At 43.3% G+C, this 13,065-nt stretch overlaps 1 protein-coding gene across 1 annotated transcript in view; it reads left to right on the top strand.

Annotated features, from left to right (window-relative positions):
- Positions 1-234: 234 nt before the first annotated feature.
- afg2a (AFG2 AAA ATPase homolog A) overlaps positions 235-13,065 on the top strand; it is a 206,153-nt gene continuing 193,322 nt past the window's right edge. The window contains exons 1-5 of the mRNA XM_061891613.1: positions 235-420; positions 2,405-2,532; positions 2,608-2,765; positions 7,860-7,918; positions 8,008-8,586. Of these exons, the coding sequence (XP_061747597.1) occupies positions 306-420; positions 2,405-2,532; positions 2,608-2,765; positions 7,860-7,918; positions 8,008-8,586 (1,039 nt within the window). The 5' untranslated portion in view covers positions 235-305. The remainder of the gene's footprint in view (positions 421-2,404; positions 2,533-2,607; positions 2,766-7,859; positions 7,919-8,007; positions 8,587-13,065) is intronic.

Below are 13,065 nucleotides of genomic sequence, written 5' to 3'. Positions count from 1 at the left end.
GTAAAAGGAAAAAAAATATACAACGGAATGACAGACAGAAATACCCATTTTTTTTACATATATATAGATTTATTTATCAAAGCTAAATTGAGCAAATTGGCTATTTCTGGCCATTTATTGAAGTGTGTATCAAACTGGTAGCCATTCGCATTAATCAGTACCCAAGAAGTAGCTCTCGCTTTCAAAAATATTGGCAACCCCTGCTTTAGATGCTTTACGGTAAAGTGGGGCGGAGCTACGAGCCGACCCGGAAGCTTTCCGGTGTTTACACATGTGAGGTCCTCGTGTGTGCCTGCAAACAAAACATGTCTTCTAAGAAGAGCAAAAACAAATCTAAACGCTTGAATGAGGGAGAAGACTCTGATAATCTGCAAGCAGGCAGCAGAAACTCCTTTAATGTCATCGATTTCATCGACCAAGGTGAGGACATTTTTTGCTGCTTAAGTCAGTGGAAAGTTTGGACACTCATTGAAGAGCAAAGAAGATGTCTTTAAACTTTTGACTGGACCTGCCAATAAGTTACATGTATTTAGGACTTTAGAGATGTATTACTCAAGTAAACTACTCAAGTACTGAGTAACTGATGAGTAACATGTTCCTTTAATGATGACGGCAACAAGTAATGCACAAAAACATAAAAATAGCATTGAAAAAATTCAGAGCCAGGAATATGTCTTAAGCAACTAAAACAATAATATATATTAAATAATATATATTTGGTTTTACACTGTATTGAAAAAAAAAAAGACAAATTTTAAGTTGTATATTCCATATGAGTTGGGAAATTGTGTTCGATGTAAATCTAAACAGAATACAATGATTTGCAAATCCTTTTCAAGCCATATTCAGTTGAATATGCTACAAAGACAACATATTTCATGTTCAAACTCATAAACTTTATTTTATTTTTGCAAATAATCATTAACTTAGAATTTCATGGCTGCAAGACATGCCAAAGTAGTTGGGAAAGGGCATGTTCACCACTGTGTTACATCACCTTTTCTTTCAACAACACTCAATAAACGTTTGGGAACTGAGGAAACTAATTGTTGAAGCTTTGAAAGTGGAATTCTTTCCCATTCTTGTTTTATGTAGAGCTTCAGTCCTTCAACAGTCCGGGGTCTCCGCTGTCCTATTTTATGCTTCACACATTTTCCATGGGAGACAGGTCTGGACTGCAGGCGGGCCAGGAAAGTACCCGCACTCTTTTACTACGAAACCACGCTGTTGTAACACTTGTCTTGCTGAAATAAGCAGGGGCGTCCATGATAACGTTGCTTGGATGACAACATATGTTGCTCCAAAACCTGTATGGACCTTTCAGCATTAATGGTGCCTTCACAGATGTGTAAGTTACCCATGCCTTGGGCACTAATGCACCCCCATACCATCACACATGCTGGCTTTTACACTTTGCGCCTATAACAATCCGGATGGTTATTTTCGTCTTTGTTCCGGAGGACACCACGTCCACAGTTTCCAAATATAATTTGAAATGAGGACTCGTGGGACGTCAGAACACTTTTCCACTTTGCATCAGTCCATCTTAGATAATCTCAGGGCCAGCCAGGCTGGCGGGGTTTCTGGATGTTGTTGATAAATGGGTTTTGCTTTGCATAGTAGAGTTTTAACTTGCTCTTACAGATGCAGCGACCAACTGAAGTTACTGTCAGTGGTTTTCTGAAGTGTTCCTGAGCCTATATGGTGATATCCTTTACACACTGATGTCTGTTTTCGATGCAGTACCGCCTGAGGGATCAAAGGTCTGTAATATCATGGCTTACGTGCAATTTCTCCAGATTCTCTGAACCTTTTGATGATTTTACAGACCGTAGATGGTCAAATCCCTAAATTCCTTGCAATAGCTGGTTGAGAAATGTTGTTCTAAAACTGTTTGACAATTTGCTTACAAAGTGGTGACCCTCACCCCATCCTTGTTTGTGAATGACTGAACATTTTTTGGGAAGCTGTTTTTATATCCAATCATGGCACCCACCTGTTCCCAATTAGCCTGCACACCTGTGGGATGTTCCACATAAGTGCTTGATGAGCATTCCTCAACTTTATCAGTACTTATTGCCACCTTTCCCAACTTCTTTGCCACGTGTTGCTGGCATCTGAGTTTGAACATGAAATATGTTGTCTTTGTAGCATATTCAACTGAATATGGCTTGAAAAGGATTTGCAAATCATTGTATTCTGTTTAGATTTACATCGAACACAATTTCCCAACTCATATGGAAACAGGGTTTTGTTGTATATGAGTCCCTCGAGAAAAGCGCTATATAAATACACTGTCAGGCTCACATTGGGAAACACCTCTTAGCTGCACTGCCAGACACTGCCTGTCATGCCAACGTTTATATGAACTCTGAAGACTGACTACAATGTTTGTTCTTTGCAGCCGAGGACAAAACCCCCAGGAGCTGCAGGTCCTCCCTCGCCCAGCTGAGTCTGGCATCCCTGAAGTCGGCGGGCGTGAGCATCGGCCGGCCGGTCCTCCTGACCAGTCCAGCGAGCGGGCGGCAGGAGGTATCATCGTCGTCATCGTCATCCTCCCCTCTGTTCTTTCTGCGGTCATTTAGCACTTCCTCCTCCTCGTCACAGGTGTGCCTGGGATGGCCGGCCTCCACCTTCCCAGGCGGCAAAGTGGGCCTGCACAGGTGTGTCCAGAACAACCTGAAGGTGAGATCCGGCGACCAAGTGACGCTTCATCCCCTGACTGGTCCCGTGCTTCAAGCGGAGGAAGTCATTCTCTCCCCCAGGTAACCTTTACCTGCTTTCTCTTCTTTTGAAAGAATGCAGTTGTAACTCCCTGCAAACAGCACAGACACAACAACTTTCTTGAGCTGATTTATTCGAAGGTGTCATTTCCCTTCAAATTCACCGTGAAAACCGTAATAAAATAAAGCACGTTACATGCAAATTTTAATTTATTCAATTAATAATGGAGACGTCAAAGAAGAAAGCTGTAGGGGGAAACGGTGTATTGCGGCCGCCTTTAGCAACACAAACAAAGGACAAGTGGCCACCTCATCGCAGGGCCAACACACAGACAACATTCACACACCCGGGCCAATATATTTGTGATAAAATTCCATCCATCCATCCATTTTCTACCAATTCCAGACGGTCAGTAATATCGTCAGATTTTTTTAAATTACCGAAACCTTGTCATTTATCGAACATTTTAGGCAACAGGAAGTCAGGCGCCTGCGCACCGGCGTCGTTTGGCTTCATAATCATGGCGGACAAACTACATGGACTTTGCTGCGGAGATTTCCCCTCGGAGTAAACGGAGCCAGAGCGCTTGGTTTAAAGGCCTACTGAAAGCCACTACTAGCGACCACGCAGTCTGATAGTTTATATATCAATGATGAAATATTAACATTGCAACACATGCCAATACGGCCGCTTTAGTTTACTAAATTGCGATTTTGAATTTCGCGCGGACGTATCATGCTAAAATGTCGCGGTATGATGATGTTAAGCATTGTAGAGGACACTTTGTTCCAGCACCCTTCCCAGCTATAAGTAGTCTCTTTTCATCGCATAATTTCACAGTATTCTGGACATCTGTGTTGCTGAATCTTTTGCAATTTGTTCATTGAATAATGGAGACGTCAAAGAAGAAAGCTGTAGGGGGAAACAGTGTATTGCGGCCGCCTTTAGCAACACAAACACAGTGTTTCATTGTTTACATTCCCGAAAGATGACGGTGAAGCTTTACTATGGAACAGAGCGGTCAAGCGAACACCGTCGGATTGGACCACACACACAAAGTACAGTGTTTTATGCAGCCATCATTTGGAATGATCGTGTTTCGAAGAGGGTCCCTTGTGAAGGGCAGAGATGGGCATCGCCACCACACTTCAGGTTGTACAGGTACGACCATATGTGAATTGTGAATTATATTTATATAGCGCTTTTCACGAGTGACTCAAAGCGCTTTACATAGTGAAACCCAATATCTAAGTTACATTTAAACCAGTGTGGGTGGCACTGTAATAAAAGAAAGCACATAACTGTAATAAAAGAAAGCATGTTACAAATTTTAATTTGTTCAATTAATAATGGAGACGTCAAAGAAGAAAGCTGTAGGGGGAAACAGTGTATTGCGGCCGCCTTTAGCAACACAAACACAGCCGGTGTTTCATTGTTTACATTCCCGAAAGATGACGGTGAAGCTTTACTATGGAACAGAGCGGCCAAGCGACAACCGTTGGATTGGACCACACACACAAAGTACAGTGTTTTATGCAGCCATCATTTCGAAAGATGGTGTTTCGAAGAGGGTCCCTTGCGAAGGGCAGAGATGGGCATCGCCACCACCCTTCAGGTTGTACAGGTACGACAATATGTGAATTGTAAATTGTGAATTATATTTATATAGCGCTTTTCTCGAGTGACTCAAAGCTCTTTACATAGTGTAACCCAATATCTAAGTTACATTTAAACCAGTGTGGGTGACACTGTAATAAAAGAAAGCACGTAACTGTAATAAAACAAAGTACGTTACAAATTTTAATTTGTTCAATTAATAATGGAGACGTCAAAGAAGAAAGCTGTAGGTGGGAAGCGGTGTATTGCGGGCGCCTTTAGCAACACAAACACAGCCGGTGTTTCATTGTTTACATTCACGAAAGATGACGGTGAAGCTTTACTATGGAACAGAGCGGTCAAGCGAACACGGTTGGATTGGACCACACACACAAAGTACAGTGTTTTATGCAGCCATCATTTCGAAAGATGGTGTTTCGAAGAGGGTCCCTTGCGAAGGGCAGAAATGGGCATCGCCGCCACCCTTCAGGTTGTACAGGTACGACCATATGTGAATTGTGAATTATATTTATATAGCGCTTTTCTCGAGTGACTCAAAGCGCTTTACGTAGTGAAACCCAATATCTAAGTTACATTTAAACCAGTGTGGGTGGCACTGTAATAAAAGAAAGCACGTAACTGTAATAAAAGAAAGCACGTTACAAATTTTAATTTGTTCAATTAATAATGGAGACGTCAAAGAAGAAAGCTGTAGGGGGGAAGCGGTGTATTGCGGCCGCCTTTAGCAACACAAACACAGCCGGTGTTTCATTGTTTACATTCCCGAAAGATGACGGTGAAGCTTTACTATGGAACACACATGCTGGCTTTTACACTTTGCGCCTAGAACAATCCGGATGGTTATTTTCCTCTTTGTTCTGGAAGACACCACGTCCTCTGTTTCCAAATATAATTTTAAATGAGGACTCGTCAAACCACAGAACACTTTTCCACTTTGCATTTTAGATGAGCTCGGGCCCAGCGAAACCAGCGGCGTTCCATGGTGTTGTTGATAAAGAGAGCGATTCGGACCGAGAAAGCGACGATTTCCCCATTAATTTGAGCGAGGATGAAAAATTTCTGGATGAGGAAAGTGAGAGTGAGGAACTAGAAAGAAAAAAAAAAAAAAAAAAACGGCTCCAGGCGGCTGCAGTGTGAGCGTTTCAGATGTAATTAGACATGTATACTCTAGCCTTTAAATAGACTCCCTTTTTAGACCAGTTGATCTGCCGTTTCTTTTCTTTTTCTTCTATGTCCCACTCTCCTTTGTGGAGGGGGTCCGGTCCGATCCGGTGGCCATGTACTGCTCGCCTGTGTATCGGCTGGGGACATCTCTGCGCTGCTGATCCGCCTCCGCTTGGGATGTTTTCCTGCTGGCTCCGCTGTGAACGGGACTCTCGCTGCTGTGTTAGATCCGCTTTGGACTGGACTCTCGCGACTGTGTTGGATCCATTATGGATTGAACTTTCACACTATCATGTTAGACCCGCTCGACATCCATTGCTTTCCTCCTCTCCAAGGTTCTCATAGTCATCATTGTCACCGACATCCCACCGGGTGTGAGTTTTCCTTGCCCTTATGTGGGCCTACCGAGGATGTCGTACTGGTTTGTGCAGCCCTTTGAGACACTAGTGATTTAGGGCTATATAAGTAAACATTGATTGATTGATTGATTGACATTTACTAGGATAATTCTGGAAGATCCCTTATCTGCTTATTGTTTTAATAGTGTTTTAGTGAGATTGTAAAGACATACCTCAAAGTCGGATGGCTGCGGTGAACGCCAGTGTCTCTGAGAGAAGCCAAGGAGCCAAGATCACATCTGTGTTTTTGAGCTGCAGAAGGAAGTCCCATAATCCACTCAAGTTTTCAGTAAGAGCCGACTTAATATCACAATTTTCCCATCCAAAAACTTGCTGTTTGACATGTTCGCTTGACCGCTCTGTGTTAAAGCTTCACAACAAACAAAGAAACACCGGCTGTGTCTCGGTGCTAAAGGCAGCTGCAATCCAACGCTTTCCACCGACAGCATTCTTCTTTGACGTCTCCATTATTAATTGAAGAAATTGCAAAAGATTCAGCAACGCAGATGTCTCGGATAAATCTTAGCTGACATTGCCTAACGCGATAATTATGAATATATTCGCTGGTAATCACAGTGCTAAAAATAACGTGCAAAATACCAAACATTCTCATGCATTTAAATCTATCCATCCGTTTTCTACCGCACCTGTTCAAGAAGTCGCATTAATGGTAAGAAGTATTTTATGTCACGATAGGGGTGGGGGGGTCGCAACTTGCTGCTGGGTCGTTCTCCCAGGAAGGCAGACGGACTACTCGGGACATGGCATTTAGGTAAAAACATGATTTAATTTTAACTAAAAAAAATATACAAACAAAAATCGCTCACAGCGGAGGCACAACTCGGGCTAAAGAACAAAGCTAACGCATAACAGACTAAGAACGTAAATCAAACAAAACTTACTTGGCATGGCATGAAGCATGAAACTATGGCAAGGCATGAAACAAGTCAGCACTGGGCGACTGACTGGCAAAGACGAGCTTAAATGCTGCCTCTGATTAGTGCTCGGGAAGCAGGTGAGCGGGCGTTTTGTCCACCAGAGACAGGTGGACAAAATGAGTAACCAAGGAAACCAGACAAGGGAGTGGAAAACAACAGGAACTTAAAGAGTCCAAAGGACAAACAGCACATGGCCGAACAAAAACATGATCAACAGACATTACATTTGATTTATTATTGGTTTTCTTCAGAATAACAATGTTATTAAAAAGAATAAGAGACTTATTATACTCAAAAAATGTTGGTCTTACTTAAAAATGCACGCATTTAGTTGTATTCAGTGTTTAATAAATATTATACGACTCTCACGGAAATACATTTTGAAATATTTGGCTTTCATGGCTCTCTCAGCCAAAAAGGTTCCCGACTTACAAACTTACAAACTATGGCATGAAAAAGTTACTTGGACCAAGAAAGAGCATGGATCATCGGCATGGATAACATAGGTGTGTAGGAGTTGATAGAGGGTGTGTAGAAGGTGACGTCGCCAGGCCGACTGCCTGGCAACTGCAGGCTTTAATGGGGACGTGGTGATTGACAACAGGTACATGAGTTCAAGTGAATCAGGTGTGTGAGTCGTGAAAACAGGTGAACTGATTGGTAGTCATGGAAACAAAAGCAAACTAGGGTGCGCAAAAACAGGAACTAATGGAGTCAAAAACAAAACAGAACATGATCACAAAGAAATGACAGGTCTTACTTAAAAATGCGCGCATTTAGTTGTATTCAGTGTTTAAAAAATATTATACGACTCTCAGGGAAATACATTTTGAAATATTTGGCTTTCATGGTTCTCTCAGCCAAAAAGGTTCCCGACCCCTGCAATAGTGGAATCTCCAAAACAATGAATTGTCTGTTTTTTGACTTGCGTGAGCAATTCTGTCTCAACGCCGCCATCTGCTGGCTCGTCGGTGTAACTGCAGCTCTCGCACCTTCTTGTCTGGCTCTCGTCTTCCAGGACCAAGGATGACAAACTGGACACAGACCAGTTCAGGAGCTTCCTGCTCAATTCCCTCGGCAAGTTTGGGTCTTTTTTTTCATAAAAAAAGAAATGTTTTGAATAATTGTATGACTTTAATGACGGATGTTTGTCATTTCTTCCCCAGTTGGCAACGTGGTTCTCCCAGGAAACGTCTTGTCCTTGACGTACTTTGGACGTCCGTGCAGCCTTTTTGTTGAAACGGTGCGAGGCGAGGACGGCAGCGTCCTCCAGAGACCGGCCCCGGACGCGGAGGAGTCCTCCATCATGCTGGACTCCACTCCTGCCGACCTTTCCCTGCAGCTCAGCCTGCTCGCCATGGATGACGGCGGGGGGCCGGGCTCGCCCGCCGCCAGCACCCCGCACAAACCCACCTGCTCGCCTCCCCCGTCCTCGCCCACGTCGCCCGTTTGCGACGCCCCCGAGGACAGCAGCACCAGTCTGGAAGGTTCCTTCAGCACTGAGCAGGCGGAACAAGCCCCCACAGCTCCCTCTGCTGGCTGGTCAAGCACCAGCACCTTTTACCGCCTGTGCAGCACCACCCGAGTCACTTTTAGGACGACTCGGCGGAAAAACGCGGCGAATAAAGGAGGTCAAGGGTCCAAAGTGAGCTACAGCATGATTGGCGGTCTGAGCAGCCAGCTGGACGTCATCAGAGAGACCATAGAACTTCCTCTCAAGCACCCTCAACTCTTCTCCAGCTATGGTAGGTGTTTGATTTATTGGATCCATACCAAGTTAATTAAAGGGGAACATTATCAGAAGACCTATGTAAGCTTCAATATATACCTTGATGGTGCAGAAAAAAGACCATATATTTTTTTAAACCGATTTCCGAACTCTAAATGGGTGAATTTTGGCGAATTAAACGCCTTTCTGTTTATCGCTCATGTGGTGATGACGTCAGAACGTGACGTCTCCGAGGTAATTTTCAACACATTGTAAACATCGGGTCTCAGCTCTGTTATTTTCCGTTTTTTCGACTATTTTTTGGAACCTCGGAGACATCATGCCTCGACGGTGTGTTGTCGGAGGTTGTAACAACACTAACAGGGAGGGATTCAAGTTGCACCACTGGCAAGAAATCTGCCGCCAGACCCCCATTGAATGTGCCAGAGTGTCTCCACATTTTACCGGCGGTGCTAAAGCAGCCATGGCACAGAGATGTATGGATAACCTGCAGATGCATTTGCAACCATAAAGTCAACAAAATCACAAAGGTGAGTTTTGTTGATGTTGACTTCCAGCTAATCGATGCTAACATGCTATTTACCAGCGGTGCTAAAGCAGACATGGCACAGAGATGTATGGATAACCTGCAGATGCATTTGCAACCATAAAGTCCAACAAAATCACAAAGGTGAGTTTTATTGATGTTGACTTATGTGCTAATCAGACATATTTGGTCGCGGCGTGACTGCCAGCTAATCGATGCCAACATGCTACGCTAACCGACGCTAACATGCTATTTACCGGCGGTGCTAAAGCATACATGGCACAGAGATGTATGGATAACCAGATGATGCATTTGCAACGATAAAGTCAATGAAATCACAAAGGTGAGTTTTGTTGATGTTGACTTCCAGCTAATTGATGCTAATATGCTATGCTAATCAATGATAACATGCTAATTACCAGCGGTGCTAAGACAGACATGGCACAGAGATGTACGGTTAACCTGCAGATGCATTTGCAACCATAAAGTCAACGAAATCACAAAGGTGAGTTTTGTTGATGTTGACTTATGTGCTAATCAGACATATTTGGTCACGGCGTGACTGCCAGCTAATCGATGCTAGCATGCTACGCTAACCGACGCTAACATGCTCTTTACCGGCGGTGCTAAAGCATACATGGCACAGAGATGTATGGATAACCAGATGATGCATTTGCTACGATAAAGTCAATGAAATCACAAAGGTGAGTTTTGTTGATGTTGACTTACAGCTAATCGATGCTAACATGCTACGCTAATCGACGCTAACATGCTATTTACCGGCGGTGCTAAAGCAGACATGGCACAGAGATGTATGGATAACCTGCAGATGCATTTGCAACCATAAAGTCCAACAAAATCCCAAAGGTGAGTTTTGTTGATGTTGACTTATGTGCTAATCAGACATATTTGGTCGCGGCGTGACTGCCAGCTAATCGATGCCAACATGCTACGCTAACCGACGCTAACATGCTATTTACCGGCGGTGCTAAAGCATACATGGCACAGAGATGTATGGATAACCAGATGATGCATTTGCAACGGTAAAGTCAATGAAATCACAAAGGTGAGTTTTGTTGATGTTGACTTCCAGCTAATTGATGCTAATATGCTATGCTAATCAATGATAACATGCTAATTACCAGCGGTGCTAAGACAGACATGGCACAGAGATGTACGGTTAACCTGCAGATGCATTTGCAACCATAAAGTCAACGGAATCACAAAGGTGAGTTTTGTTGATGTTGACTTATGTGCTAATCAGACATATTTGGTCACGGCGTGACTGCCAGCTAATCGATGCTAGCATGCTACGCTAACCGACGCTAACATGCTCTTTACCGGCGGTGCTAAAGCATACATGGCACAGAGATTTATGGATAACCAGATGATGCATTTGCTACGATAAAGTCAATGAAATCACAAAGGTGAGTTTTGTTGATGTTGACTTACAGCTAATCGATGCTAACATGCTACGCTAATCGACGCTAACATGCTATTTACTGGCGGTGCTAAAGCAGACATGGCACAGAGATGTATGGATAACCTGCAGATGCATTTGCAACCATAAAGTCAACGAAATCACATAGGTGAGTTTTGTTGATGTTGACTTCCAGCTAATCGATGCTAACATGCTATTTACCGGCGGTGCTAAAGCAGACATGGCACAGAGATGTATGGATAACCTGCAGATGCATTTGCAACCATAAAGTCCAACAAAATCACAAAGGTGAGTTTTGTTGATGTTGACTTATGTGCTAATCAGACATATTTGGTCGCGGCGTGACTGCCAGCTAATCGATGCCAACATGCTACGCTAACCGACGCTAACATGCTATTTACCGGCGGTGCTAAAGCATACATGGCACAGAGATGTATGGATAACCAGATGATGCATTTGCAACGATAAAGTCAATGAAATCACAAAGGTGAGTTTTGTTGATGTTGACTTCCAGCTAATTGATGCTAATATGCTATGCTAATCAATGATAACATGCTATTTACCGGCGGTGCTAAAGCAGACATGGCACAGAGATGTATGGATAACCTGCAGATGCATTTGCAACAATAGTCAACAAAATCACAAAGGTGAGTTTTGTTGATGTTGACTTCCAGCTAATCGATGCTAACATGCTATTTACCGGCGGTGCTAAAGCAGCCATGGCACAGAGATGTATGGATAACCTGCAGATGCATTTGCAACCATAAAGTCAACAAAATCACAAAGGTGAGTTTTGTTGATGTTGACTTATGTGCTAATCAGACATATTTGGTCGCGGCGTGACTGCCGGCTAATCGATGCTAACATGCTACGCTAACCGACGCTAACATGCTATTTACCGGCGGTGCTAAAGCAGACATGGCACAGAGATGTATGGATAACCTGCAGATGCATTTGCAACCATAAAGTCAACGAAATCACAAAGGTGAGTTTTGTTGATGTTGACTGCCAGCTAATCGATGCTAATATGCTACGCTAATTGATGCTAACATGCTATTTACCGGCGATGCTAAAGCAGATATGGCACAGAGATGTATGGATAACCTGCAGATGCATTTGCAACCATAAAGTCAACAAAATCACAAAGGTGAGTTTTGTTGATGTTGACTTATGTGCTAATCAGACATATTTGGTCACGGCGTGACTGCCAGCTAATCGATGCTAGCATGCTACGCTAACCGACGCTAACATGCTCTTTACCGGCGGTGCTAAAGCATACATGGGACAGAGATGCATGGATAACCAGATGATGCATTTGCTACGATAAAGTCAATGAAATCACAAAGGTGAGTTTTGTTGATGTTGACTTACAGCTAATCGATGCTAACATGCTACGCTAATCGACGCTAACATGCTATTTACCGGCGGTGCTAAAGCAGACATGGCACAGAGATGTATGGATAACCTGCAGATGCATTTGCAACAATAGTCAACAAAATCACAAAGGTGAGTTTTGTTGATGTTGACTTCCAGCTAATCGATGCTAACATGCTATTTACCGGCGGTGCTAAAGCAGCCATGGCACAGAGATGTATGGATAACCTGCAGATGCATTTGCAACCATAAAGTCAACGAAATCACAAAGGTGAGTTTTGTTGATGTTGACTTATGTGCTAATCAGACATATTTGGTCGCGGCGTGACTGCCAGCTAATCGATGCTAACATGCTACGCTAACCGACGCTAACATGCTATTTACCGGCGGTGCTAAAGCAGACATGGCACAGAGATGTATGGATAACCAGATGATGCATTTGCAACGATAAAGTCAACGAAATCACAAAGGTGAGTTTTGTTGATGTTGACTGCCAGCTAATCGATGCTAACATGCTATGCTAATCGACGCTAACATGCTATTTACCGGCGGTGCTAAAGCAGACATGGCACAGAGATGTATGGATAACCTGATGATGCATTTGCAACGATAAAGTCAACGAAATCACAAAGGTGAGTTTTGTTGATGTTGACTTCCAGCTAATTGATGCTAACATGCTACGCTAACCGACGCTAACATGCTATTTACCGGCGGTGCTAAAGCAGACATGGCACAGAGATGTATGGATAACCTGCAGATGCATTTGCAACTATATTACGTTTCCTTCCACCCACATTTAATGCGAAACAAACACTTACCAATCGACAGATTTAAGTTGCTCCAGTGTCACAAGATGCGAAAGTCCTGATCGTTTGGTCCGCACATTTTACCGGCGATGCTAACGCAGCTATTCGGCCATGCTATGGCTATGAATAGCGTCAATAGCTTCAGTTTCTTCTTCAATACTTTCATACTCCAACCATCCGTTTCAATACATGCGTAATCTGTTGAATCGCTTAAACCGCTGAAATCCGAGTTTGAATCCGAGCTAATGTCGCTATATTTTGCTGTGGTATCTGCCATTGTTTGTTTACATTGGCAGCCCTGTATGACGTCACAGGGAAATGGATAGTCGCATCGTAAATAGCGTAAAT

Source organism: Nerophis ophidion, linkage group LG29, assembly GCF_033978795.1.
Source record: "Nerophis ophidion isolate RoL-2023_Sa linkage group LG29, RoL_Noph_v1.0, whole genome shotgun sequence".
Taxonomy (NCBI): domain Eukaryota; kingdom Metazoa; phylum Chordata; class Actinopteri; order Syngnathiformes; family Syngnathidae; genus Nerophis; species Nerophis ophidion.
Note: the sequence above shows the minus strand (reverse complement) of the source record. Positions and strands in the feature narration are given on the sequence as shown.